Genomic DNA, 26,686 nt, shown 5'->3' with positions numbered 1-26,686 from the left:
GGTGAGAAATGTCATGAGGAGAGGGGAGTAGAGTGGGGAGGGTGGGGGTGGGGATCTGGAGATGAGAATATTTATGTTTAATAATAAAAAAAAAAGTTGAGAAGTGAATGTGTCTTGGGCATTCTCCTAGCATTATCACCCTCCACAAGGAAGGGGTCCATTAAATCTGCCCCAAGTTCCTTCCTCTACCCTAGGCAATGAAGTGGCTCTGGAACAAAACCATGAGGCACCTCCCAGCCCTTTGCTACCCATTTAGCACTCCAGGCTCTTTTGATATACATCTACACAAACATGCATGCACAGATGCACATGCATGACAGGGCTGCTCCAGTTGGCTTGGGGAAGACAGAATTCTGGTTATTTGAGGAGACAAAGCAGTGAGCCCTGAAGAGGAGGGGAGGGAGAAGCTAGAGGGGCTAGAGAGAATAGAAGTGCTGTGGTCCTTAAAGCGAGGATGGGTTGAGTCCTGTGGTGCTGGGCACCTGACTCAGGTCATCCTTAAAGAAAGGGCCTGGAGGCTTTGGTTTATGAATCCTTGAGACAGGAATTAAAGGTCCAGACACCTGGGATCCTTGGAAAGCAGAGCGGAAGGCCAAGACTCCTGAGTCTTAGGGAGAAAGGGCAGGGGCTTGGTCTCTGGTCCTGAAAATGAAGGTGCCTGCAGCCCGGACTCCTGAATCTGAGGGAGAAGGGGACTGGGTCTCAGCAGCTGTGTCCTTGATTAGGGAAATTTCGGGGGCCTGTATTCCTGGGACCTCAAGAGAGGAATTTGCTGAGGGGAGAGGTCTCCAATGCCGGCATGCCTGGAAGAGAAGGCTGATTTGTGAGTGTATGGGTGGGAGGGAAGAGAAAGCTGGGGGTGAGGGTCCTGAGGAAGGGCTCAAAACGGCGGAGCCTATGACCCAGACTCCTGGCTAGGCCCTCGCACGGGGTGGGACTCCCGGAACCTCTAGGAGGCGGGGTCCTGGCGCTGGCTCCCACCCGGGGGTTCCCGAGCTGCTCCAGTCTGCGCAGAGCTGCCACGCTATTGTCCTGGCTAGGAAGGCGGGGCCGGCGTGGGGCGGGGCTGGCGGCGCCGGCGCAGCCCGGGGGCGGCGGGAGGAGGAGGCGGCGGCGGCGGCCTTGGCGCTGGGAGCTCCTGTCACCGCTGGGGCCGGGCCGGGCGGGAGTGCAGGGGACGTGAGGGAGCGAGGGCCGGGACATGGGGCCCACCAGCCCCGCCGCTCGCGGTCCGGGCCGCCACCGGGGCCCGCCACCGCTGCCGCTGTTGCTGCCGCTGTTGCTGCTCCTTCTGCGCGCGCAGCTCGCCGTCGGGAGCCTGGCCGGTGGGAGCCCCGGCGCGGCCGAGGTGAGGCCCGGCCGGGTCCTGGGGGATGGGGGAAGGGGCGGGACCGGGCCTTGGATCGGGATGCGGACAAGTCCAGGGCAGAAAGCGCAGTCTTTCTAGCTAAGTGGCCGGCCCCCATACGCCCCTAACGGCACTAGGCATTCATGAACCCAGGAGTTCTGGTCCCAGCTCCCCCATCTTGTCCTCCCAGCCGCCGCCCGCCCCTAGCTTAGGAACTGACTGTTCCAGAGCCCCTGGTCCCAAAAGTCTAGCCCCCTCAGACCCTCTTGACCTAGGTGACTCAGCCCCAACCCCTTCCCACCTGAACACGGGACCCACCAGACAGTAAGACACCTGAATCCAAGAATGTTGGCCCCTTGCATCCTCTGGACCCATTTGAGGGCCCCCGCAGCCTCCCAGAACCCAGGAGTCTAGGTCTTCAGTCACCGACCCCCGACCCAGGATGCAGCTCTCCAGCCCTCAAAGGATTGATGTCCAGGCCTGCAGGGCCCTGAAGCCAGGCCTTGTCGTCTTTGCACTGGAGAATGGGACCCTGAGCTAGGGAGGAGGGAGGAGGGGCCAGAACGTCTGGGTTCTGGCCTCCTCCCCCGCGATTCAGTTTTAACCCCTTCGGGCTCCAGTGCGGCTGCGCCGGGGTGGGGGCGGAGCCTGTCTCCACGGCAACAAGGCAGCGAGACTCCCGGGGGACCCGGGTCGCCATAGCAACGGGAGAGCTGGGGCGCCCCCGCCCTGTGGGAGCTGTTTCCCGGGGAACAGAACCTCTTACGAGGCGGGTGCGCGATGCTTTGTGGAGGGGGCTGGTGCTGGGGGTCTGAACCTCTGGGTCCTAAGGAGCAAAGGTCCGGGGGACCCACGTGCCAGCGTCCCGGGGCCCTCGCTGACCCCTCCGACCCGACCCTCAGGCCCCGGGGTCGGCCCAGGTTGCTGGACTATGCGGGCACCTAACCCTTCACCGGGACCTGCGCACCGGCCGCTGGGAACCAGACCCGCAGCGCTCGCGACGCTGTCTCCGGGACCCGCAACGCGTGCTGGAATACTGCAGACAGGTGGGCGGGACCTACTGGGAGGCGCGTGGTTAGCGGGAAAGTCGTTCCGAGACTGGGCCGCGTCGCCCAAAAGAAGCTGGTGGTACAAAAGGCATGGTCCAGGGAGAATGAGGGATCTAAGTAGGCGGGGGAAGCTAGGGGGCGTGGCCAAGAAAGAGGAGAATTTAGGATAGGGCAGGACCTGTTTTTGAGAAACTAGGTCAAGAAAAGAGAACTGTGCAAAGAGGGCCAGCAAGGACGGTAGCCAGTGAGGAGACAGAGTTTAGCAATCTGTGGTGGGCTCCTTAAAGAGTAGTGTATCGTGGGCGTGGCCAGGGGAGAGGCGGGGCTAAGAAAAAAGACCTTTTGGACCTGCAAGATAGGAAAAGGGCTGGAGCCCAATGAGAGTAGAAAGCTAGGAGGCATGGCTACGAAAAGGCAGTTCTAATACAAAAAGAAGGGATGCTTCCTGAGAAGCCAAACCGAGGAAGAGGTGAGGCTTAAAGGAGGGCCAGACCTATTGGGGAAGGGGACAGAGGTGACCCGGAGAGAGGCGGGTTTACGGGATTAAGTTTCTGGGTGGTTGGCGGGGCTTCTGAGGGAGAGCTACTGGGGTCGTGGCCAGGGGGCCTGCTGGCTTAGATATGTAAGACCGATTCTACGGAGAAGCAGAGCCCAGGGAGATCATTAGAGCCTTGAAAAGGGACATGGCCGGTGGAGAAGCACGGCTGGCAGGGGCGAGGCTGTGAGTTGATCGCCCCTACCCGGTGCCCCCAGATGTACCCGGAGCTGCAGATTGCGCGTGTGGAACAGGCGACACAGGCCATCCCCATGGAGCGCTGGTGTGGGGGTGCCCGGAGTGGCCGCTGTGCCCACCCCCACCACCAGGTTGTGCCTTTCCGCTGCCTGCGTGAGTCACAGGCTGGGGGCGGGGGGAATTAGAAGTGGGGGGTCTCCCAGGGGTGAGATTCTGGGCCCTGGGCTCAGGTTCACATTAGGGATCTGGATGTCTGGTGCCAGAGTGGGGCAGAGAAACCTCTGAGGATAAAATGCCTGGATTCTGAGGAGGGCGGAGCTAGTGTCTGGGGGAAGGTCTCACTCTGGTGCCCCCATTCCTCAGCGGGTGAATTCGTGAGCGAGGCCCTGCTGGTGCCTGAAGGCTGCCGGTTCTTGCATCAGGAGCGCATGGACCAGTGCGAGAGTTCAACCTGGAGGCATCAGGAGGCACAGGAGGTCAGAACCCTGGCCCATCCATCCTCACCCCCCAGAACCCAGGAGTCCAGTCCCCTAACACCCCGTCCCCTCCAGAACCTGAGTCTGGGCCTCAGCCCCCTTTTCCCACTGGGACAGAATCAGGAATCCAGGCTCCAGCCCCATCAACCCCCAAGACCTAGGCATCCAGGCTCCCCTCTACCCTCTCCTAACTCACAATCCTGGCACCTGGGCCTACTCTTTCCACAGGCCTGCAGCTCCCAGGGCCTCATCCTGCATGGCTCCGGCATGCTTTTGCCCTGTGGCACAGATCGGTTCCGAGGTGTGGAGTATGTGTGCTGCCCCCCTCCAGTGACCCCCGATCCATCTGGGACAGCAGTTGGGTGAGTGGGAGGGAACCCTCCATGCCCATCCCAAGTCTCCTGAGGCAGGAAATGGGAAGCCTGGGGGCACGGGTTAGATTCTCATTGCCTTGAGTCTTCTGTTCCCTCAGTGACCCCTCCACCCGGTCCTGGCCCCTAGGGGGCAGAGTAGAAGGGCGTGAGGATGAGGAAGAAGAGGAATCCTTCCTACAGCCAGTAGACGATTACTTCGTGGAGCCCCCACGGGCTGAAGAGGAAGAAGAGGAGGAAAGAATTCTACCATCAAGCTCCCACAGCCCTGTAGGGGTCAGCAAAGGTGAGACGGTCTCTGGACCCTTAGTTCCCTCTACCCTGGAGGGAGGATGATTTGAGGGAGCCTTGGTGTAGAGGCATCTTTAGGAGGGACGTGTTGGGGAGAGACCCAGCTGGGGGGAATGGAAGGGATGGGAGTAACTTGGGATAAAGAAGAGGTGGAAGGGCTGTCCTGTGAAGAATGCAAAGGGTGAGGGTGTTTTGGGGGTACCTGGAGGTGGAGGAGCCATCTGGTTGTTCCTAATGGTTATTTGGGAAAAGCCTGAAGGATGGTGTAATGGATTCCTAAGCTTTGCAAGAACAGGCCCGGCTCAGAGCTAGATCTCTCATGATGCCCCACAGCAGCTATGGTTATGTGGACACATCGTGGCCTCCAGTGTGCTCTAGGACATGTAGTTCTCCAGGAAGGGAAGGTGACCTGGAGATGGGCTTCACGCTGATTCCCTGATTCCTGGCCTTGTTGCAGTGACCACCACCCCAAGGCCCACAGATGGTGTGGATGTGTACTTCGGCATGCCTGGAGAAATCAGCGAGCATGAGGGGTTCCTGCGGGCCAAGATGGACCTGGAGGAACGTAGGATGCGCCAGATTAATGAGGTGATGATCCTGGGAGCCCCAGGATTTCCCACAACACAGAACTCCCTAAATCAACACAGAATTTCCTCAGGCGCACATTGAGGCTGCCTCCAAAGACTCCCCAAGCCCCCAACAACCCCTAGCCCTCAACACCACCTCTAAGATGATCAGGGATCCTTGACCCACCTAGAATCCCACTGAGATGCCACCAAGATTCTATGGAAACTCTGGTACATTGTATTCTTCTACTTTAAATTCCTTCGGAGCCTTAACCTCTCATGAACCCAAGAGCCAGTGGGACCTAAGGGATCTGGAGCCTCCAAAGTCTTGAAGAGGGTTTGGGGGACTCACTGGGTAGAGCAGGGTAGATTCCATGATCCTGAAGCTCCCCTTGACCCTAGGTGATGCGTGAATGGGCCATGGCAGACAACCAGTCCAAGAACCTGCCGAAGGCTGACAGACAGGCCCTGAATGAGGTAGGACACCCTCCAGCGGGTCTTACTCATGGAATCCACTACCTGGAACACACCTGGTCTCAGCCTGGTTCAGGCCTCGCTCAGTTCTACCCCTTCCGAGTTATCTTGGTCTCTCCTGGCCCCACCCCTCCATTTGGCCCCACGTCTCTAGGCCTAGGTCTGACCTGACATTTCTCTCCTCCTCAGACTGGCCATGTTTTGCCTCGTCTTAACCTGATCCTTGCCTCTGAGGGCCGGCTCTGTGGTCCTCTCCCCAGCTGAGCGCCTGCAGGTGCAGCCGGGGCCTCTGAGGCCCTGTCCCCTGAGTCTGGTCCCACCCCTCTAATCTCACTTTTACTCAGTCCCTCCTCAGTAGGGCCAGCCCCGTGACTCACCAGTCACCTCTAGGCCTCGCTCAGGTTAGCCCCATTCCCTGACCCTCACTCAGCTCCTCTCCGTCCTATTCCAGCACCGACCATCTCCAGTTGGCCCCGCCCAGGCCTAGAGCCTTCCCTGGCCTATAATACTTGGAAAGTTATTTCCCCTGATCACGAGCCAGCTCAGTTCCTAGATTGGCCCCACCCAGTACAGTTTCCCCCCTCAGATCGGCTCCCAGTTGGCCTGGTCCTGCCTGCACTCTGCCTGGCCCTGTAGCCCAGCTTCCAGTCAAGTGTCCTGTGATCTAGTCCCACCCTAGGGTTGATTCTACCTATGCCAGGACCCATGGCACCACCCCCTCCACCACCTGGCCCTAGAGCCCCGTCTTTCCAGACTGCCTTTGGCCCGGACTCTCACCCATCTTCACCTTTGCGGGCCCTGTGCTCCCCTCCCTCACCAGCACTTCCAGTCCATTCTGCAGACCCTGGAGGAGCAGGTGTCTGGTGAGCGACAGCGCCTGGTGGAGACCCACGCCACCCGAGTCATCGCCCTTATCAACGACCAGCGCCGGGCTGCCCTGGAAGGTTTCCTGGCGGCACTGCAGGGGGACCCGCCTCAGGTGTGGGAGCTGTGGGGGCAGAGGGCAAAGGGTGCAGAGATCTGGGGCAGGCCCGGCAGCCTTCGTCCCTTCCACAGGCCGAGCGCATCCTGCCGGCCCTGCGGCGTTACCTGCGCGCTGAGCAGAAGGAGCAAAGGCATGCGCTGAGGCATTACCAGCATGTGGCCGCTGTGGACCCCGAGAAGGCCCAGCAGATGCGCTTCCAGGTGCTCAGGCCCCGTCCTCCCTCCGACCCCAGTGTCTGGGACCCCATCCCTCAGACACTCTTCCCGTCCCTTGGACCCCCTTCCTGTCCCTGGCAGTCCCCCACCCCTGTGCCTTGGGACCCTTTCCAGCCCCTTGGATCCCCACTCCCTGACCCTGGAACGCTGCCCTCACCCCCACACCCCTCGCCCCCACCCCTGTGCCTCTGACCCCCTTCTTGTCCCTTGGTTTCCTACGTCCTTTCCCAGAATCCCACTCCTGGGCCTCGCACCCTGTTCCTGTCCTTCCACTCTCCTTTCTCCCTCACCCCACTTGTTCACCATGCAGCCCTTGTTCTGTGCCCTCACATCCCCATTCCTATTTCCTGGGTGTTCTCTTCCTGTCCCAAACTTGCCCTTGAACCACATCATTTCCATAGGACCCTCTAATCCCACTTCCTTCTGTGTAACCCCTGAAACTTCACTTTCTATTCCTCAGACCCTACTTTCTGCTTCTCCTACTCTCTCACATCCACTTCCTGTCTTCTATGCCATATTCCTTGTATCCTGTACTTACATTGTCTCTGGCGCACTTTTCCTAGTGGACTACTCCTTTCCCTTCTGCCTTACTTCCTTTTCCAAGCCCCTCACTTCCTGTCTGCTGTACATCTTTTCCTTTTCTTTTTATTCTGCTTCTCCTCCTCCAGTTTTCTTCCTCCTGTGGCCCAATTCCTGGACTTTGGACCCTACTTCCTGTCCATAGTATATGTTACTTTTCCTTGGACCCTGTTGACCTTCCTGCTTCACCCTGCCTCAGTTTCCCCATCTTTCCCTACTGCCCGTTTCATCCTTCATGCTCACTCCCACACAGGTGCAGACCCACCTTCAAGTCATTGAAGAAAGGATGAATCAGAGCCTGGGGCTGCTTGACCAGAACCCCCGCCTGGCTCAGGAGCTGTGGCCCCAGATCCGTGAGTGCCTGTGACCCCTGGTTCCCATTCTAGGGCTTCTTAAGGCAGGCGCCCACCTTCTATTGGTTGAAGTAAGTGACAAACCCAGTCCAGATTCAAAGGAAGAGCCCCCCACGAGAGAACGAACACCAGAAAGTGTGACCTACTGCAGCCCCCAGATCTGCTGTGACTTCCTACTGGATATCCCATACCTGACCCTGCTCTTTAAAGAAGCCATTCTCTTGAGACTTCAGCCTCCATTCTCCTTGCCAGGGGTGTCTCCATCTAGCTCCCCACGTTCCCAGATCACACCTGTGGCTATGCCCAATCACTCTATTGCTAGGGTACTGTTTATTCCCCCAGTTTTGTTTTGAGGCATCCCTGTGCTCATGATCTTGACCCCCTTTCTGCATGTTCCCCTCAGAGGAGCTCCTCCACTCTGAGCACCTGGGTCCCAATGAGTTGGAAGCCCCCGCCCCAGGGGGCAGCAGTGAGGACAAGGGTGGGCTGCAGCCTCTGGATTCCAAGGATGGTGAGTTATCCCCAATATAGATAACCCCAGACTTTGGGGGACAGGTACCCAACCTCCACTCTAATCCCCTAAAGTCTGGGGGTATCTGAGCCACCACAGTGAGTGGGAGACTATAGGAACGGATGTCTAAGGTTGTGGAGGCCTCCGTAGGATCCTTGATCCTCCTGCCTTGGCCCCTGGGAGGGTGTGTCTCCACCCTTTCCTCGATGATGCCCTCCTTTCTTCACTGTTCCGCCTGTCTTGCCTCCTCTGGCTGCCAGCAGACACTCCCATGGCCCTTCCCAAAGGTGAGTATCTCCCAGAATAGACCCCAGCCACCAAATCCCGCTAGTCCCTGAGCCCAGAATGGGAAAGGGTCCATACATTGGGAACTCCAGACCTGCTGGGGTAGAGTCCGGTGCGCCTTCTGACCGCCTCCTCAGGCAGGGGTAGCACCATTCTCGACTCTCAGGAATAAGATAGGACTTGGGGTTAGGGTCTGCAGAACAAGATGCTGCATCCTCTGGGAAAGAGAAGATGTCCCCCCTGGAGCAGTATGAGCGAAAGGTAAGTCAGACCTGTGGGTGCCTGAGGGTGGATGGGAGAGGGGTCCTGGACTCCAGGGTCTGAAGGAGGAGGGTGTTAGGGGTTTGGATTCCTTGGCCTGAGGGAAGAAGGGATTGAGGACATGGACTTTGGGGTCCTAGGGGAGAAGAAGGCTGGGGGATGCCCTCTTGGGGCCCAGACTCCTGAGTCCCTTACACCTGCTGCTTCCGCAGGTGAATGTGTCTGTTCCAAGGGGTTTTCCTTTCCACTCTTCGGAGATTCAGAGAGATGAGCTGGTAAGAGGAGGACTGTTCTGGGTACCTAGGGGGAGAGGTCAGAAGTCAGTGGCTAGGCTGTGTGACTCCCAAAGCCACACAGGGCCTTGGTGAGCCTCAAAGATGGCCCCTGCCCCATGTCCTCTCCACGCAGGCACCAGCAGGGACAGGTGTGTCCCGAGAGGCCGTGTCTGGTCTGCTGATCATGGGAGCAGGTGGGGGCTCCCTGATCGTCCTCTCCCTGCTGCTCTTGCGCAGGAAGAAGCCCTATGGGGCTATCAGCCATGGAGTGGTGGAGGTGAGAGACACAGACACATGGGATGGGGGAGGCATTCCAAAGCCTGGACGCAGAGGAACTCTGAGATCTGCGGTCAGGTCCCTATGCCCCTCTGCTCCTCCTGGCCCTCCTGCAGGTGGACCCTATGCTGACCCTGGAGGAGCAACAGCTTCGGGAACTGCAGCGTCATGGCTATGAGAACCCCACCTACCGCTTCCTGGAGGAACGACCCTGAACCAGCCCCCTTCACCTCCTTTGGCTGAGCCCAGACCTTCCCTCTTCCTGGAGCCCCAGAACCCCAACTCCCAGCCCGGGGGAGGGTCTCAAAAATGTTCATTTCACACTCTTTGTGAGGGGGCTGGAAATTCTTATTTCCCCTTTCGAATTCCAAATTCCATTCCCAAGAAATCCCCAGGTATTCCCAGCTACCTCCCTGCTTGGGACTTTCTCACCTTAATTTATTTTGTTAAGTTAATTTATTGTTCCTTAAGGTGACCACTAGCTTGGTCCCAGTGTCTGTTGTTCCCTAGAAGTCACCCTCCCATGTGCTCTCCACTAACAACCCAATAAAATCCTTTTCCCCACCATGCCATCCTGCGTCTCTGTGGGGGAATCAGGGTGTAATCACAGCCCTGGACGCTGGTGTGGATCCCTGCCCAGGCCTCCTTCACCTCTTCAAACAGTATGATCTGGGGGGAGCCTGTAGGAAGGGCTGGGGTTGGCGTGCAGGGGGCGGGGCCCAAAGGCTGGCTAGGCTCCCCCGCCCACTCAGGAGCTTTCCGTGGTGCTGAACGCTTTGTTACTTCCAGACCTCTATTTGCTGAATCCCAGGACAGACTCTGAGGAAGCTGTGTTCTGGCAGTTTCTCCTGCCTTCTATTCACCCTCACACCCAATCACACACAGCATCCACCCCCAACCTGCGATCCCAAGGAGGGACTGAGAATCTTGAACCCCTCTTCCCATTCACAAGTTTTCATCCCTTCTTTGGGAGGCAATAGGAATCCCCCCTGAGGCATGGAAATTCCAGTTATGTGTCCCAGAGAGGGGAATGTGATGTCTGCAATGCCTATTGGAACTTAAACCTTCATACACCCCAGCTTGTGATGTTGGGGTTAATCCTCTGCATATGCTGTTCCCTGCCCCAAGAGGGTTGTTATGGAGATTAAAAGGGTTAGTATTTGTGGAGATGTTAGAACTGTGCCTGTTACTTCACAAGTATTTGTTAAATAAATTTTAAAACAGTATGGCAGCAGGGGGACCTGGGTGGCTCAGTCAGTTAAGCATTTGTCTTCGGCTCGAGTCTTGATCCCGGGGTCCTGGGAACAAGCCCCGCATCGGGCTCCCTGTTCAGCGGGGAAGTCTGCCTCTCCCTCTCCATCTACCTCTCTCCCCCGCTCATGCTCTCTCTCGTGCTCTCTCTCTCAAATAAATAAAATCTAAAAACAAACAAACAAAAACAGTATGGCAGCAAATACTCATAAAGCACTCACTCTATGCCAGGCACTGCTCCCAGAGCTTTTTACAGAGTGACACACTTAATTACTTCTATCCCATGAAGCAAGTACTATGACTATTCCTGTTTATAGGTTAAGAAATGGAGATAAGAAGTTACATCACATGCCCTTGGTCACCACCTAGGAATGGCCAGAGTTAGGGATTCAGCCCGGGCAACCTGGGTCCAGCATCCATACTCTTATTATTTTGCTAACCTGCTGTCTAGTAATTCGAGGCTGTCCCATATGCTGTTCAGGGTGTGCACTGCAAAATTCCAAGTGATAGAAAGTGATAGCATTCATTTTCTAGACACTGTAGATTTGCATTTTTACCACAACTTCCCAGCAGGTGGCAGTAATGTGTCACACTCTAAGGTCAGCTTAGTACACAATTTTCTGACAGATGGCTTAGGGAGGAAGCACCTAGAATTAGATTTTCTCCCAAAGAGCCTATGAGCTCAGAGTGTCTCATCATAATATATACATGTAAATACAAGTCATGTATATTAAATATAGACGTGGTAGACATTGGGAGGAAGATGTTTACATGATGCAAGTTGGATACAATCATTGGAGAACCCAGTTTCCAACATCATTCTGATACTGGTTATACCTTTAGTTGTATTGTACTGTACTTAGCAGAAATCTATGACTAGTATGACAGGGGAAAATGCTGCCTTTGAGTTTTCACAGTCAAGGGTGATCAACAGGCTAACGATGAGTAAGGAGCTCCAAGCTGGTGGAACAGGAAGTGAAAGGCCATTTTGCTCACTATGCTCAGTGTGTGATTCCTTAATACTGTTTACATATTGATGGCAATACTTAGGGTAATTAATTTTAAAACATTTATTACTGAAATTCCAGCAGGGGATTGCCATTGTTCATTTGATGCTCTTGTGCCCCTAAACTGCTCTTCTTTTCCCATTGAAAACAATTTATTAATTTGTCTTTTAATAATAGTTTTTAAAAGACATTTTATCATTCTGTCATTTAAATATGTGTGTGCATGTGTTTGTTGATGCATGATGGGATATAAATCTTATATGTCAGTCGACTCTAAGATGCCATCAATGATAAGAAATATCCCTATGGGGGCGCCCGGGTGGCTCAGTCTTTTGAGCATCCAACTCTTGGTTTTGGCTCCGGACTGATCATGAGTACTGGGATTGAGCTCCACGTTGGGCTCCAAGCTCAGCACGGAGTCTGCTTGTCCCTCTCCCTCCCCCTCTGCCCCACCCCCCACTCACACACTCTCTAAGATGATAGATGATAGATAGAGAGATGATAGATAGATGATAGATAGATAGATAAAATACCTTTATGTACCACAAAGGAAAAAATACAGAAATTAAACTATGCCACACAATGACTGTAAGAGGAATTCCAGTTAAGTTCTTAGAATCTATGGAGTAATATTCCCATGAATTCTTCATGGGTCACCTGCCACCATGTGCATACACAGAAGAGCAATGTGTGCTGGTACAGGGCTGCTCATGTGGAAGACTAACACAGGAAGCTCCTGAAACTCCACCTCCCAATATTCAAGCCCTGGTGTAGTGCCCCCTCCCCAAATTCTGGGCTTGGCCATGTGAATAACTTTGACCAGTGTGATGTCAACAAGCATGATGCAAGCTAGGACTTGTTCTCTTAGAACACTTCCTCTTGGGGCGCCTGGGTGGCTCAGATGGTTGGGCACCTGCCTTCGGCTCGGGTATGGATCTCAGGGTCCTGGGATCGAGCCCCACATCGGGCTCCCTGCTTGGTGGGGGAGCCTGCTTCTCCCTCTCCCTCTACTGTTCCCCCTGCTTCTGCTCTCTCACTCTGTCAAACAAATTAAAAAAAAAAAATCTTTAAAAAAAAAGAACACTTCCTCTTGGAACCACCCCGGGAAGAGATCCACCCACCTTCCTGGAGAGACCACATGGAGAAAGAGATGCTTGGCCCACTCCCAGTGGTTCCAGCCATCCCAGCTGAGCTATCAGACATGGGAGTGAAGTTGTCCGGCCCCATCAGGCCTCTAGCTGACTGCAGCCACATGAGTGACCAAAGCAGGACTGTCCAGTTGAGCCCAGCCCAGACTGTAGGATCATGAGCAAATAGAGATGGTTGTTTCAAGCCTTAACTTTTGGGGTGGAGACACGGGCACATGCCCCAAAGTGTGGTTTGTTGTCCTTGAGAGGCTCTGAGCAGTGGGGGGCTAAGATGAGTCAGAGGGCTTTCGGCGGGGCTCTTTTGGTGACAAGATTGGGATGGAGTCCAAAGCAGAGGCTGTGGGGCAGTTACGAGAAGGGGGCATTGTGAAGGTCTTAGCTTGGGTCTCCCCAGAAGCAGGATTTGAGGACAATCTATTGGTAGGGGAGGCGGGACAGGACACAGCAAAGGGAAAGCAGTCAGGAAAGGGTATGTCATCAAGCCAGAGCTAGCGTGGGGAACAGGAGCGTAATTCTGTTGGGGAGCTCTGGGAGCCTGTGTAGAACACACACTTCCACATTATCCTCATAGAGAGGTGAGGGATCTGGAGTCTTTCTGTACCATCTCCTTTCAGTCTCTGCTTTGAGGGCTGTTAGATAGGAAGTGGCATAAACTCATTGGCAGTTAAGGCTACCAGGCTCATACCCAGGGTAGAGTGGGCACCAGTGGTCTCGCGGGTCCCCAGGCCCATGGGAACACTGCCTGCCACAGGCAGGCAGACCACCAGGTGCTGACAGGGTAAAGGTGACACGATGCAGACTTGGCACCCCCAGTCTGCTACACACCCCACCCCACACAGTCATCCGAACATGCCTCCTCAGCCAAGCACCACGGCCGCTCCCCTGCACCAACACCCCCAGAGACTGAGACAATGACAGTGCAGTCCAAACTGAGTTTAATAAGGAGTTTCAGATAGGGGAGGGATTCACCGGAAATGCGGAGATCTGAGTTCTGAATTAGAAAGCATAGGACCTAGGGGACTCCAATCTAGGAGAGTCCTTCCTATGTCTCAGGGGTAAGGACCTGAATGGTGTGGGTCCTGCGGAGGTTTGGGGGGTCATCTTAGGAGCTCTACTGGATGACACTGGGAGCTATTCTGGGGGTACCCCAAGTACTGTGTAGGGAAATCCCATCTGGGGTTCTAGGTGAGTTGAACTAGAGTTGAGTAGGGAAGGGGTCCCAAAAGATCCCAATGGAGAAAGGGTTAGGGGTCTAGGGTGTTTCACAGAAACAATCAAGGGGCCTCGATTTCACAGAAATCATCAAGAGGGCTCCTTGTGGGTGGGGGAGGGGTATTACGCCACCCCAAATATTGGGGATTGTTTACCCCCAGCAGCCATGTTGGGGTTTTAATGTAAGACCCCAATGGCAGGACATTCCACATACATTATCATGGATTTGCAACATTAGCATACGCTGGCTGTCCCACAGGACGGTGGGGACTGGAAAATCAGTCCAGGTTCTGGGTTTGAGTCCTAAGAGGACAAGCCTGGGGGTGCCACACGGCTCCTCTTCAATAGCTGCCGGAGCTGCAGACAAGACAGGGGAAGAGAAGTTAAGGAGGCTGGAAAGAGAGGTCAGGGCCACAAACCCTGTGAAGTTGGAGGGGAAGGTGGAGAAGCAGAGTAGGATCAATTGGGTTTGCAGGTCAGAGGTTCAGAGTCAAGATTTGGGGTTAGGGATGATGGTTCACACACTGAGAAAAGGTTCAGGAGCCAGAAGGGATGAAGGGGGAAGGTGTTGCTGGTTGGGGATTCCTACTTTGGGGTTAACATTGAGCACTAGGAGTCGAACGGTAGGGGCAAGGGGTCAGAGGTCACATTTAGGGGTCAGAAGTCCCACTTTGAGAGGTCAGAACTCAGGGCTGGGGCAGGGGCTTGGAGGCCATACTTGGGAATCCAAGGTCACACCTTGAGGTCAGGATTCAGGGTTAGAAGTAGAGGTCAGGGTTGAAGTAGAGGTCAGGAGGAGTCACCAATACCAGGTCAAAAATAAAACACTGGGGTCAGAGGTCACATTTTCAAGTCAGGTTTGGATAGGGATCAAGGTCACCTTCTGAAATTAAAAGTCACCCTCTAAAGTCATAAATGGGTAGGGTCAGGGGTTCACCCCGTTAGGTCAGAGGCCACTCTGCAGTCAGGGTGGGCTCCATGCTCACCCCCTCAGGGCCCGGCCCAGGCCGCAGCAGGTGGACAGGCTGCTCATTCTCCAGGTTTCGCAGTGTTGGATCTGCCCCAGCTGCCAGCAGGCGCCGCACGATAGCCTCCTGGGGGGGCCCAGGGGGCAGGGCGGCCGCCATGTGGAGGGCTGTGTTCCCATGGGCCTGGGGACAGTGAAGGGAAGACTGCTAAGGATTTGGACTCAGCTGGCCTGGGCCCTCAACGCTTCAGAGTCTGCCACAACCACGTCCCACACTCCCGCCTTCACAGCCACATCCCGCGTGCCCCTACTCACATCCCAGAATCCCCTCTACAATCACATTCCACACACCCCTCGGTCTATGTCCTATACATTCCTACAATCTACAGCCACATCCTATACGGTCCCCACCTTTGTTCCCTACATTGTCCCTGCCATAGCCACAGCCCACAGGCCTCCCAACACCCCCCCGCCCTTCTCCATCACATCTCACACACTCGTACATTCTAACCTAGGCCCCCACCTTCATGTTGACAAAGGCCCGCAAGTCTCCCTGGGGCAGCTCAAGCAGCAGCTGAACCAGGGTAGGATTGGCGGCCTGCACAGCCAGATGCAGAACTGTCTTATTGCTCTTGATCTCCTGTAGAGAAAGAAACAGTGGAGGTCAGGCCAGTCCTCACACCCAGAGCCCCTCCCACAAAACCCAAGAGCCTTTAGACACCTTGTCTCTCCTTTGCAAGCACCCAGGGGTGCCTTACACAGTTATCTATGTTGTGCACTATACAAGAGTACCACCTTTAAGGGGGAGCCATTCACATCATACACATCACAGGACTGTATGTTTATTTTGACAATTTTCTAGCCCGAGTGTCTTTGAGAAAAACATTCTTATCTAATCCTCCAAAAGAGTTCTGGGCTAGCAGCTGCCCTGGCCACCCAACACTCTATTAAGCACAGTAAAATGTATCCACATCCCACATGCACTGTACTTTATCTGTAAGGATGGGACTTGAGCAGCATTAATCAGGGGACTCACTAAGCCCAGATGCGCTTCCATACTGAGTTGTTCTCTTCATATTTTGGAGGAAATAAAAAGACATTTTCCACAATAAAGCTTTATTATGTGCCTTTCAAGAGTTTGGAATGATAATGGACATTAAAAATATGATGTGCTTATACAAGGCAAAACAACCTAGTTGGCTCACCAGATAAATAATGAAGAGGAGACAAGGAGATAGAGCAGGAAGCTCTAGGTTAAGAACGACTTTAAAAGTCTTATAATGGCAACATGTGGGCTTTATTTGGATCCGAGTTTTTTTTTAATGAAAAAACAATATATATCGCTTTAGAGTCAATCAGAAATTTGAACACAGCCAGGATATTTGATATTATGAGATTAATTTTTTTTTAAGGTGAAATGATGGTATTAAGGTTAAAAGAGTTCTTAACTTTAAAGACACAAATTTTTGTGGCTAAAAATACATGCTTAGGTTTGCTTTAAAATACTATAGGAAGGTCGAGGAATGGATGGGGCAGGACTGGGTACAAGTTGCTGATTATTGATGTTGGGGACAGGGAGGTCACTATATTATTTTCTGTATTTTATCTGTGTTCAAAATTCTTTAACTAAAAAACAAAACAAAACAATAAGTGGATGCTTAATTCTCTCAGCCAGCCCGTGAAGGAGCTACTACCAGAGGGAGGAGGAGAACGTAACCGTGAAGGTGTGGGGTCTGGCATGAGGCCACCTTATTCTAATCCCCTCTCTGACTCTTACAAGCTGTAAGATTCTTGATTCCTGTGCCTCAGTTTCTCTATCAGTAAAGCAGGAAAAGTAATAACAGTGCACATGTCAAAGGGGGTTGGTGAGGATTCGATTAGCTAATCCGTGACACTCAGTGCTTGATGAATGGTAAGTGCTTGATAAATATAAGCTAAGATCAGTAATCTTATTCTCTGGGGCACAGAAAAATGAAGCCATGTACTCAAGTTCACATGGCTGGCAAGGGGAAAATCAGCGTTTGTTTGGAGCCCCTGGACATCCACGTGACCCATCCCACACACCCTTCTAGGGGCCGGCTGCCCACTGCTCCACTCACCTGGCTGGTGTGATCAGCACCCATGTGCAGCAACATCTGGACACAAGCCAGCCTGTCTCGGGCCTGGGTGCTCAGCACCCGGGGACATAGGTCAGGTGGGTGCATAGCAATGTTGAGGGCCAGGATGGCTGTGTGGAGAGGGGTGAGGCCTGCAGGATGGAGATGGTGAGGGCTCTGCATCCAGAGTGCTCACCCCACCCCAGCCACACCTGCCATACCCACCCTGCCCACCACCCAACTTACCCTCGAAGTCTCTGGCTTCTAGGTCAACCTGAACCCCCGAGTTAATCACAGCCTGAGGAGGAGAAGGCACAGTGCTGGATTAGAGTCTCCCCAGGCCTCCTAGCCCTGGAAGCCAGGATCTGAGGAACCAGTCCATCCCATTACCCCACCGGCCAGCTGGCCGTACCGAGAGGACTCCTGGAAGCCCATAGGTAGCAGCCACATGCAAGACAGAACGTCCCTGATGATCAGTGGCATTGGGCTCTGCTCCGAGGTTCAGTAGATCCTCCACAATCAGGGGCTGGTTGGCGGCAGCAGCCACCAGGAGAGGGGTCTGCAGGGGATAAGAAGGTCAGTCTGGGCCCCCAGGCTCGTCCCCTCTGAAAGCCAACAACCCAGGCCCCCAGACCTTTTCCCTTCAAAGCCAGGAGTCCAGGCCCCTGGCCCTCACCTTGCCCTTATGCTCACGGATGTCTAGATGTTTGTACACTTGGAGCATCTCAGCTGCGGCATATGCTGCCCAGCGCAGCCCCCGAGCCGCGAACAGATGCAGGAGCCTGAGGACAGGTAGGGGACAAGCAGTGAGCACAGCACCCCAGCGAAGCCAGGAACAGGCAGACTGCAATCCCCTATACTCACGTGTCTCCCTCCTCGTCCTGGGCCAGCAGCTGTTGTGGCCCCAAAGCCAGCATGTGAGCACGGGCTGTGTCCAGGGATGGTCCAGTGGCCATAGGGGGTAACTGTGGGGGTCCTAGGGGGAGTCCGGAACCTCTCCAGGATCCTGCCTGTGGCAGGGAAGGTTCTGCATAAAGCCGGGTATCCAGGGAGTCCTGAAGGATACATGTGGTGGGCAGAGCCAGTCAGCTGAGAATTCCCTCTTCCTAACATACACACGTACACAGACAGAGTGCCAGGTAGAGTGGCTGGGTGACCCCTCTGTACCAAGTAACCTTGGACCTTGGAGCCTCAGCTTTGCCCATCTGAAGAATGGGATCTTAATCTAGCATGAGGGCAACTGGGAATTTTAGGGGCCCTTCAGCATCCTCCTGTTCCCAGTCTGTATCTCACCTCCATCCCCACAGAAAATGAACACTGCCGCCCTGGGTCGGAGGGCGGGTAGAAGTCAGGAGTCGGGAAGCCTTCAGCAGCAGAAGCAGGGTAAGAGTAGGGGCTGTCTGTGTAGGCAGCATGCGTGTTGGGGTCCCAGTCTGGAAAGCCTGTGGTGGGAGCCAGGCTGCCAAGTCCAGAACCCACAGTCTCTTGGTGTACTGGGAAGCGAGAATGGCCTGTGTGTGAGAGGAGGAGCAGGGGCAGGCCTGGTTACCAGAGTTGGGGAAGTCACGACCAAGGCTGGAGGACGGGTGTGAGGGCCTGGAATCTCCCAAGGTACTGACAGCTAGTATTTGTGGGACACCAAAGGGCTGGGACTCAGAAGCCAGGACACCAAGGGGTTGAAAGCTTGGACTTCTGGTGGCTGGACCCTAGGGACACTGAGGGTGGAGGGCCTAGACCCAGGGAGCAGCAAAAGGCTGGGAGCCTGGGCCCCTGGAACACCCAAGGACTGTGTATATAGACCCGTGGGCTCCAGAGAATCTGGGAGCTCAAACTGCTACCGGGTCCAAGCAAGAAAGAGGGTCTGACTCCTAAGTTCCCCAAAGTTCTAAGATTTGGAATGTTTGAGTCCCTGAAGAAAGCTGGGGCTGCAAGCTGAGGGAACCAGATGAGTTTCCAGACTTACCAGCCTCACTCTCATTCACAGATGAGGTCAGGGACTGGGCCAGGGGAGGCGGAAACTGTCCCTGTAGGGGGATAAACAAAAAAAGGAACAAGGGGGAATTTATCTGACGGATCCCTCAGCATCCAATCCCCACCCACAGAGCATCTAAGTCAGGACTACACCTCTCATCTGCTCCGAGGGCCCGCAAGCCACCAAGTCTCTGCCCAACAGGACATAGCCTCACGAGTTATAGTTTGCGGGGCTTCATGGACCTTACCGGTACCCCACCAGCCTCCGGCTGCTGCTGACGGCGCCTCTGTTCTTCCAGGAGCTTCTTCACGGTCTGTGATGGGCAGTGGCTGCGTTCACTCCGGCTCACTACGCGGCGGGGGAGGCGGGGGGAAGCAATCAGAGGTCCTTAAGTCACCCAACTTCGCGGGGGAGTGGATTCAGGCACCCTCCCTCGCCCTCTTGCGCGGAAAAACTGGCACACTGACGCCGCCTGAGAACTCCAAAGCCAATCTTAGCTTTCAGGTGCAGCTTCCGCCTCCGCCGTTTCCTTCCCTTTGCTCCGCACTTTCCCCTCTGACCCAACTTTCCACCAGCGTCGTGGAAACTGAGGAAGGGGGAGGAGGGCGCTCCTCTGCGGCACCTCCCCCCCTCAACTTCCGAGAAAAATCCCAGCCCCCAGATCTCCCAGTCCCCAGGCCTGGGGCGGGGGGGCGGGGGTCGCTGGGAATCACTCCCTGGAGATGCACATCCAGGTTCCCAACATCTCTCTGCCCTAGAAGCTTACCTGACACACTTTCCTCGGGAAACCAGGCGTCCGAGTCCCCAGCCCCTCTCCCCAAGGAACCACGAATCAAGAGCCCCCGAGCTCACCGGGGCTCCAGAAGTCCAGACCCCATCCCCCCTTCAGACCTAAGAGTCCAGGCCCCATTCTGCGGGACTCCGAGAGCCTAGTCCCCCTTTTCCCAGGACCCAGGAGTCCGGGCCCTCAGCTTCGCCCTCCCTTGCACCTGGCAGTCCCAGTTTCCAGAAGCTGGTCCGCACCACCCCGGAAATCGGACCCTCAACCCTCACCCTTCTGAGCCCTGGTTCCGGCGGAGGAAGGGTTAAGCGGAGGAGGGAGGGCGAACTCGGAAACAGCCCAGACACGACGTGCTGACGTCACGGCGCTCACGCAAGGGAATCTTCCATCCACCCCTTCCTCTCCCGGCGGCGCGCCGCAGGTGTCCCGCTTAGAGGCGGGGCGCGCGGCCAGGCGTGGAGCTCTCGGAATCCCCGCACGTGGGGAATTCCTGCTCAGCCCGGGGACCTGGGGTGGGTGGGGACTCGGGAATTCCCGGGGCCCGGGCAGGGTCAAGGCCAGCGTGGACCCCTGCGGCCGGGCGCCGGACCTGACCCACACCCGCTCGTGGCTGATTTTTAAACAACCACGCCCCCAGGACTCCATCTCCCCCTGTCTAGAGCAAGGAGTCGGGGCCGCCAGCCCCTTCCTCCCGCAGGACCCAGGGGTCGGAGCTCCCAGCCCTTTCACCCCCGGACCCAGGATTCTGAATCCCCGGTCCCTTACCCTCCCCCCACCCCAGGACCCAGGAGCCCAGAATCCCAGCCGCTCCCCCATCACCACCCAGAAGTCCTGGCCCCCTGCCCCCTCCAAACACCGAGTACGCTCACTCTCAGCACCCAGGCTTGATGCTCCAGCCCCGTCCCTCAGGTTCGCAAGAGCCGGCCTCCAGCCCTCGCTCTCTCAAGAGGCCGAGAGTGCCTCACCTCCCCAGCCCCTCCATTACCTCGCGGATTCCGTGGCGCGGATTGCGGGCCCCCAGGGCCGCGGCCTCGGCGCTGCGCCAGCCTCGCTCTTCCCCCGCGAAGCCGCCGCCGGGTCCCCGATCTAGGGTCGGTGCCCCGCGAGTTTTTAAACTGGGGTTCTGGCCCCGCCCAGTCAAGGGCAGGGCCCCGCCCACAGGCCCGGGAGTCCCCGGGTCGCGCTTGAACAAGCCCAGTCTCCGAATGGGCGGGGCTGACATTGAGGGCCAGACTCCTGAGCCTCCCTGGAAAGAGGGAGCTGGTGGACCCCATCTTTGGTCTGAGGGAGAAGCGGCTGGGGTTAGACACCTGAAGGAGGAGGGCACTAGGGACCTGGACTTCTGGGTCTCTGTCCAAGGGGTTGCCGGAGTCTTTGATTTCTGGGGCCTGGGCTGGGAGGGGACAGTATTACTGAGTCCTGGGGTAAGAGGATGCTGGGGTTCAGGACTTCCTGGTCCCAAGGGAGGGAAGGCTGTAGGTAAGAGTGACATTGGTGGACTCAAATTTTTTCTCCCTCTTCGCCACATCACCTTCTTTTTCAGAGGTCAGTTCTCGTGTATTCATTCGTCATTAAAAATAATTTATTACTGCAAGGGAGGTACTTTGCTGGGTGCTGTGGTATAGCTGTGAGCTAAGAGGACAGGAACTCCCAGCCCTCGAGCCAACTGACATTCCCAGGGGAGGCTCATTCTCAGTTCCCACGTCGGTGGCCATGTTAATCATTTCTCCCAGGCCTTCAAGACTTCTGCTCTCCTGGCTCTCCTCCCTCACATGTTGTTCCTTCCCAGTTTCCCCGGCTGTTTCCACCTCTTCACCCATTCTTGGGGGCCAGGGGCACTCCTCTGTCTGAACTCACTTCCTTGGTGATCTCATCCAGTCCCGTGGCTTTAAATACCATCCATAAGCCATTAACCCGAAAATTTACATCTCCAGACCAGAGACTTATCCCTGAATTCACAGATGCAGCTGTGGTCATCCAGTTCTGCAGGGAGATCTATCAGGCATTTCCAACTCAGTGTCCCCAGACCTTGGCACTTTCCCCCTAAACCTGCTCCCCTCCTTCTCCATCTCTGTCAAAAGATACTCAGTCTTTTCAGTTGGTTAGTCCAGAAGCTTTGTTCATCCTGAATCCCTCTCTCTCATACACACCCATACCTAGTGGATCAGCAAGTTTTGTTGGTTCTACCTCCAAAATCTCTTCAGAATCTCCTCAATGCCCACAACCTGGTCCATCTGTCACCTCCCACCTGGGACAATCATAGCAGCCTCCCTGGTCTCTGACCCTACCCCCAGTTCATCCCCAAAGGCAGTCACAGGGACCCACCACTTCTCCCCCTCCCACACCCTCACACAGGAAGCAGGTGACCTTGCCACCAGCAGGGCGACATCCGCTATTGCTCCTTCTTTACTCCCCCACTGTTCCTCAGGACTTCTCTGGACCAAAGCCTTTTGCCAGACCGCTTCTTGCCCCCAGCCCCCCATGGCCCCTTCAGGTGTCATGCTGCTCCTGCTTTTGCTCCCAGGTAAAGCCAGTGGTTATGGGGGGCGGCAGGCAGAGTCCTTATGAGAGGGGTGGCTTGGGTGGCCTCTGAAGGGAGGAGTGCTAAGGGCACGTCCTCCCAGGACCCCTTCCTTCCTGGAGATCTGTTCTGGCTTGAGAGCCTGGTTCTTTGGGGAGAGAAGCTCAGTCTGGGGTAGCTGCCTATCAATCTCTGCTTCTCACTGCTGGGTCTGTCTCTACTTCTACTTCTGATTTTCTATCTCTCTGGCCTCTTTCTCATTTGCTCTCTCCGGAATGGAGGTTACTTCTCAGGACAGCACCTCTCCCTGCTAATCCACTTTCCCTCTCTTTTCACAGTGGCTGCAGCTGGGGTGACCCCAGGTGAGAAATCAGCACCCCTTCCCTTTTGCCGTGGTACTGCTTCTATCCCTGAAGTGTGGCCTGAGGGTCCTGGAACACTCCCGGTGGCTCTCTAGGTCGCCAGCTCACCTCTCAGCCCCAAATCAGAGCCCCCAGGGGAACTGCAGTCCTCTCTGGGTCCCCAGATCACTGCCTCATCACCAAATTGAAGCCCCAGGGACTCGGCCACCCCCCAGCCTTCTTTGGGAGTACCCACTATGCCCAAAGAACCACATATATCTCTCTATGCTGGGACGCCCCCGCCCCCGCCCGCCCCCCGCCCCGGGCTTCTCTCCAGACCCCCACCTCCCTTTTCATCCCCCAAGTCAACCTCAGGGAATCTCAGACACTCCTGCCTCCCCCCAGGGACTTCCTCGGGCCCCATAGGCCCCGAGTGCAGCCCTCAGGGTTTGGGACCTCCCTCAAGCGCCTTCTTGTCTCTGCCGCACTCTCCAGGTTCCTGTTCCGGATGTGGGCCCCTCTCTCTGCCAATCCTGGCAGGGCTCATGGCTGCCGACGTGGTGGTGTCGTTGCTCATCGTTGCCGTGGTGTTTGTGTGTGCCTGCCCACGCCACAGGCCCCCCCTAGGTGAGGGCAGAGACAGGGTGGGGCCCGGAGGGAGAGGTGTCCCTAGAGAGGGCGTCCCCAAGGGAGGGGCCCCCCAGGGAAGCCCTGGAGGAGATGCTGGGGAAACCCTGGAGGCCGTGCAGGGGGGAACTCCGGAGGAAACCCCTGAGGCAGGGGGTCCCCAGGAAGGTGGAGATGTGGGTGGGTGGTAGGTGGTCAGGCCTCATGCTTTCTCTCCCCCACCCCCAGAAGATGACAAAGTCTACATCAACATGCTGGGCAGGGGCTGACCCCCTTGTGAGACCTTTGACTTCTGACCCTCTCATCCCACATTGTGTGCGGCCGCACAGGAAACGCACTCCCCACTTTGGGGTGGAATAAAGCAATTAAACTACCTCTGGTTCTGATTCTTCCTCAAAGAACCCCAAGGTCCCCAAACCTCCCTCCCATTTAGCTGTTTCTGGGTCCATGATCCCCCAGAACCCCACATATCCCTGCCCCCTCAGCCGAGAGATCTGGAATAACTCAACAGTGTTTTTGTGTGCCATGTTTATTTGGGAACAGTAGTGGAAAGAAGTCTGACCCCTCAGGGAGGGCACTCTGTGGATCTGTGTCTTGGTGGGAGTAGGAATAGGGTGCTAGGGAGGCATCAGGAATGACCGGATCCAGGCATCAGGTTGCTGACTGCTGTGGTTTGGGCTCATTTGTAATAAGGCCTCTGTGTTTTGAGGTCACTATAGACATCTGACCTCTGACCTTGAAGCTCCTAATGGGAGGGACAGGGTGGGAACCATTAGTGGGTGAGGTCCACTGAATAAACTTATAACAAAATTCAGCCTTCTCCCAGTGGCCTATAAGGCTCCTAGCAGCTTCTTCAACCTTGCAGCCATGGAAAAGATCTGGATCTTAATCAAGTGCATTTAGTGTTTCCCTGTCTCCTCTGCCTCATCATTTCGCCCCAGCCTCAGGGCCTTTGCATAAGCTGTTCTCTCCGCCTGGAACACGGGTTTCCTAGATATTCCCAGGGATGGTTCCTTCTCCCCCTTCAAGTCTCAGCTCATGTCACTTCCTCAGAGAAGCATTTCTTGATTTTGCCATCTAACTTCTCCCCACCAGACACACACTCCAGTCACGGTCACACCAGTTTTATTTCCCCGTGATACCTCCCCAAATTTTCTGATCTCTTAATTTGCTTCAAGTCCATCTCCCCAACTGGGATGTAAACTCTCTTGCTATGTAGGTGCTCAACAAATTCCACTGAAGGATGAATAAATTAGAATATTGCTTTGCCCTAAAATTTCACTACCCCCGGTAACTGAAAATTCCCTCATTCTTCTGGACCTCACAAAGCCAAACTCGAGATGCTTACACTTTACAAAGAGACTTTTTATCCACAAGTGAGGCAAAGCAAACCTGGCTGCAGATAAGTAAGAGACTTCACAGAACAAGGCTTACAATTTTGGGGGGTGGGGTCTATGGCCTCAAGAGGCCCTCAGACTGAATCCCTGAAATCATAAGCAAATGTCTGGGTGTGCACCTTTATGGGAAGGGGTCTGTTTGGCTTCCATTAGATTCTCACAGGAGCCCATGACCCCCTAAAGGGCACTGATAGAGAGGCAAGCAATGGAAAGATGCCTCTATCTGAGTGGTGGCTCTTTTTTTTAGAGAGAGAGCGCGCGCATGCGCACGTGGAGGGGGAATCATTTTTCGTTTTAGATTTATTTATTTGAGAGAGAGAGAGAACGAGTGGGAGTGGAAGGGCAGAGGGAGAGGGAGAGAGAGAATCCCAAGCAGACCCCCACTGAGCACGAAGCCAGACAGGGCTTGATCCCACAACCCTGAGATCATGACCTGAGCCAAAATCAAGAGTCAGATGCTTAACTGACTGAGCCACCCAGGCGCCCCTGCATGGTGGTTAAGAAGGGTTTCAAGATACCTGTGCCAACCCTAGATTATATGCACAATTTTATAAATTTTTATGTGGATTTTTCTGAGGAGTCTCTAGCTTTCATCAGCTTCTCAAAGGGATATAGGATCTTCCAAAAAATTCTAAAACTCCTCTCTTCGGAGTTACCAAATAAGGGCTGAATTATGTCCTCTGCCCTTCTGAGAGCTTCTCCCAGAAACCATCCTGTCCTGAACAATTCCGTGCCTGCCTTCTCACTATGGCCTACGTTTGCTCTTGCGAAGGTAAAGCCCTCCCTATGTTTTCTCACACATTTTAAGCTGAGCATAAGGTCATGATTGATCATTGAAGGCAGCTTTGGACAGATGCCCCATGAGTCTTTGAGGGTTTGAAATGTTGCTGAGAAAGTGGCTTTAGGGTCTAGGTTCTAGAAGGACTGGGGAAATGTTTAGGACAGACACCCACAGGGTAAGAGTGAGATGTGAGGAAGAGAAGCTGGTTTTCTCACCTGATAAGGCGATTCTGTCTCAGTGATGCGTGGTTTCCTGGTCACTGCTGGGGGATGGGGAGTAGCGCAGAGTGCAGAGATAGTTAAGGTGGTGAATTGGGACCATTTTGCTGCTGCAAAATCAGCCCCTCCATCATTGTCCCTTTGGATGGTTGTGACTTGGGAGCTTACCCCTCCCTCAGAGGGTCCCAGGCTATCCCCTGCCAGCCTCACTCACCCTCCACAGCCCCTCGCCCCCGAGGGAACAGCCGGCCCAAGGAGTACACAGCCAAGGCGATGAGGAAGGTCAGCACCAGGTCCCCCAGCACGATCCCCGCCAGCACCCCAGGACTTACCACAGAGCAGTTGCATCCTGAGAATGTGGCACAGGGGTTGGGGGTGGTCAGTGGGAGATGGGAACTGGCAGGAGGTGTCAGCAGGGGAAGGTGTGGAGAGACTGGGGAACAGACAGAGATGGGGAGGTCTTTAGGAGGTAGAGAGGGGAACTTCAGAGTCCAGGCCTACCGTTCTGTGCCTGGACAGGGCTGAAACCTGAGGAGAGAAAAAGAAGGTAAATTGAGGCATGGGGCTGTGATTGGAGGGTGGGCACAGAAGCTGGGGAGGGTGGGTCCTGATAGCTAGGAGATTAAGAGTGGAAAGCGATGTCTGGTGGGACCTGTGGGCCAGCATCAAGGTCACTGGACTAAGTTACTTCTACCCCAACTTGTCCTGTTGCAACATCCGTAGAGTCCCCTCCCCCTGCTGTTACCAGCGGCCACATCTTGGGGTCTCAGGCTCTGGGAGACAGCCATAAGTTTTGGGGAACTGGGGATCTGCTTTCCCCCACCTCCCTTTTGGTTCTCTTTCTACCCCGCTCCCTGCTCTGCCCCAAGCTGAGCCCAGGGACTCAGGAGGCAGCTGTAGAAGCCCCCAACTCACCACCCACAGTCAGAAGGAGAGGCAGGAACAGGAGCCTGTTGGAAGGTCCAAGGACCCCCATGACGCAGGCGACACTGCTGGATACCGGAGTCCAAGGGCTGGTGGGATGTGGTGTAGCGTCCAACCAAGTGAAGGAGGAAGTCTGAGGTGGGTGGTGGCAGGAGGGAGGAGGGGACAATACAGGAGGAGGGACGGAGACAGATAATGCCAGGAAGAATTAGACCAAGACGCCCTGGGGGCCATGCTGTGGCCCCTAACCACTGGACATAAGAGGAAAAAGGGTACATGTGCCCATCCACCCCCGATCAGGGGTCAGCCCTCAGTGTACCAGGAAGAGTCAGTGGCTATTACTGAAGCGAGTTTTGCCTCTTCCTGGCTGGGCAAACTTAAACAAGTCATTCAAC

At 55.2% G+C, this 26,686-nt stretch overlaps 4 protein-coding genes across 12 annotated transcripts; 2 read left to right on the top strand and 2 right to left on the bottom strand.

Moving 5' to 3' along the window:
• The first annotated feature begins 1,104 nt into the window (after nucleotides 1-1,104).
• APLP1 (amyloid beta precursor like protein 1) lies at nucleotides 1,105-9,613 on the top strand. Of its 6 annotated transcripts, XM_021700811.1 has the most exons (18): nucleotides 1,105-1,348; nucleotides 2,251-2,394; nucleotides 3,151-3,283; nucleotides 3,494-3,606; nucleotides 3,835-3,968; nucleotides 4,079-4,263; nucleotides 4,726-4,856; nucleotides 5,237-5,311; nucleotides 6,129-6,287; nucleotides 6,365-6,493; nucleotides 7,341-7,440; nucleotides 7,844-7,951; nucleotides 8,215-8,238; nucleotides 8,427-8,497; nucleotides 8,710-8,772; nucleotides 8,906-8,917; nucleotides 9,012-9,049; nucleotides 9,165-9,267. In XM_021700811.1, exons 1-18 carry the CDS (start codon nucleotides 1,202-1,204, stop codon nucleotides 9,178-9,180), a joined length of 1,782 nt encoding a protein of 593 aa, XP_021556486.1. In that variant the 5' UTR covers nucleotides 1,105-1,201; the 3' UTR covers nucleotides 9,181-9,267. The 6 variants fall into 6 exon arrangements, with proteins under 6 accessions (XP_021556486.1, XP_021556481.1, XP_044777937.1 ...); XM_021700806.1 differs by having other exon boundaries at nucleotides 8,906-9,049; nucleotides 9,165-9,613; XM_044922002.1 differs by having other exon boundaries at nucleotides 8,212-8,238; nucleotides 8,906-9,049; nucleotides 9,165-9,613.
• Nucleotides 9,614-13,843: 4,230 nt separating this feature from the next.
• On the bottom strand, nucleotides 13,844-20,756 carry NFKBID (NFKB inhibitor delta). The gene is made up of 12 exons (XM_044911382.1): nucleotides 20,468-20,756; nucleotides 18,949-19,049; nucleotides 18,693-18,753; nucleotides 18,023-18,240; nucleotides 17,594-17,739; nucleotides 17,406-17,511; nucleotides 17,142-17,288; nucleotides 16,976-17,027; nucleotides 16,733-16,881; nucleotides 15,157-15,273; nucleotides 14,653-14,817; nucleotides 13,844-14,023 (listed from the first exon to the last, which is right to left on the bottom strand). Exons 1-12 carry the CDS (start codon nucleotides 20,754-20,756, stop codon nucleotides 13,970-13,972), a joined length of 1,605 nt encoding a protein of 534 aa, XP_044767317.1. The 3' UTR covers nucleotides 13,844-13,969.
• Nucleotides 20,757-21,912: 1,156 nt separating this feature from the next.
• HCST (hematopoietic cell signal transducer) lies at nucleotides 21,913-23,345 on the top strand. Its single transcript, XM_021700908.1, has 4 exons — nucleotides 21,913-22,006; nucleotides 22,342-22,365; nucleotides 22,840-22,971; nucleotides 23,200-23,345. Exons 1-4 carry the CDS (start codon nucleotides 21,964-21,966, stop codon nucleotides 23,238-23,240), a joined length of 240 nt encoding a protein of 79 aa, XP_021556583.1. The 5' UTR covers nucleotides 21,913-21,963; the 3' UTR covers nucleotides 23,241-23,345.
• A 140-nt stretch (nucleotides 23,346-23,485) lies between these two features.
• On the bottom strand, nucleotides 23,486-26,420 carry LOC110590156 (transmembrane immune signaling adaptor TYROBP). Of its 4 annotated transcripts, none has more exons than XM_021700896.1 (5): nucleotides 26,283-26,420; nucleotides 25,869-25,895; nucleotides 25,582-25,716; nucleotides 25,365-25,411; nucleotides 23,486-23,716 (listed from the first exon to the last, which is right to left on the bottom strand). In XM_021700896.1, the coding sequence occupies exons 1-5, from the start codon at nucleotides 26,341-26,343 to the stop codon at nucleotides 23,651-23,653; spliced, it is 336 nt and encodes a 111-aa protein (XP_021556571.1). In that variant the 5' UTR covers nucleotides 26,344-26,420; the 3' UTR covers nucleotides 23,486-23,650. The 4 variants fall into 4 exon arrangements, with proteins under 4 accessions (XP_021556571.1, XP_021556572.1, XP_044767389.1 ...); XM_021700897.2 differs by having other exon boundaries at nucleotides 25,365-25,408; nucleotides 26,283-26,410; XM_044911454.1 differs by lacking the exon at nucleotides 25,869-25,895 and having other exon boundaries at nucleotides 26,283-26,410.
• Between the last annotated feature and the right edge of the window lie 266 nt (nucleotides 26,421-26,686).

Source organism: Neomonachus schauinslandi, chromosome 16 (assembly GCF_002201575.2).
Source record: "Neomonachus schauinslandi chromosome 16, ASM220157v2, whole genome shotgun sequence".
Taxonomy (NCBI): Eukaryota; Metazoa; Chordata; class Mammalia; order Carnivora; family Phocidae; genus Neomonachus; species Neomonachus schauinslandi.
This window is presented reverse-complemented; position numbering and strand designations above follow the sequence as displayed.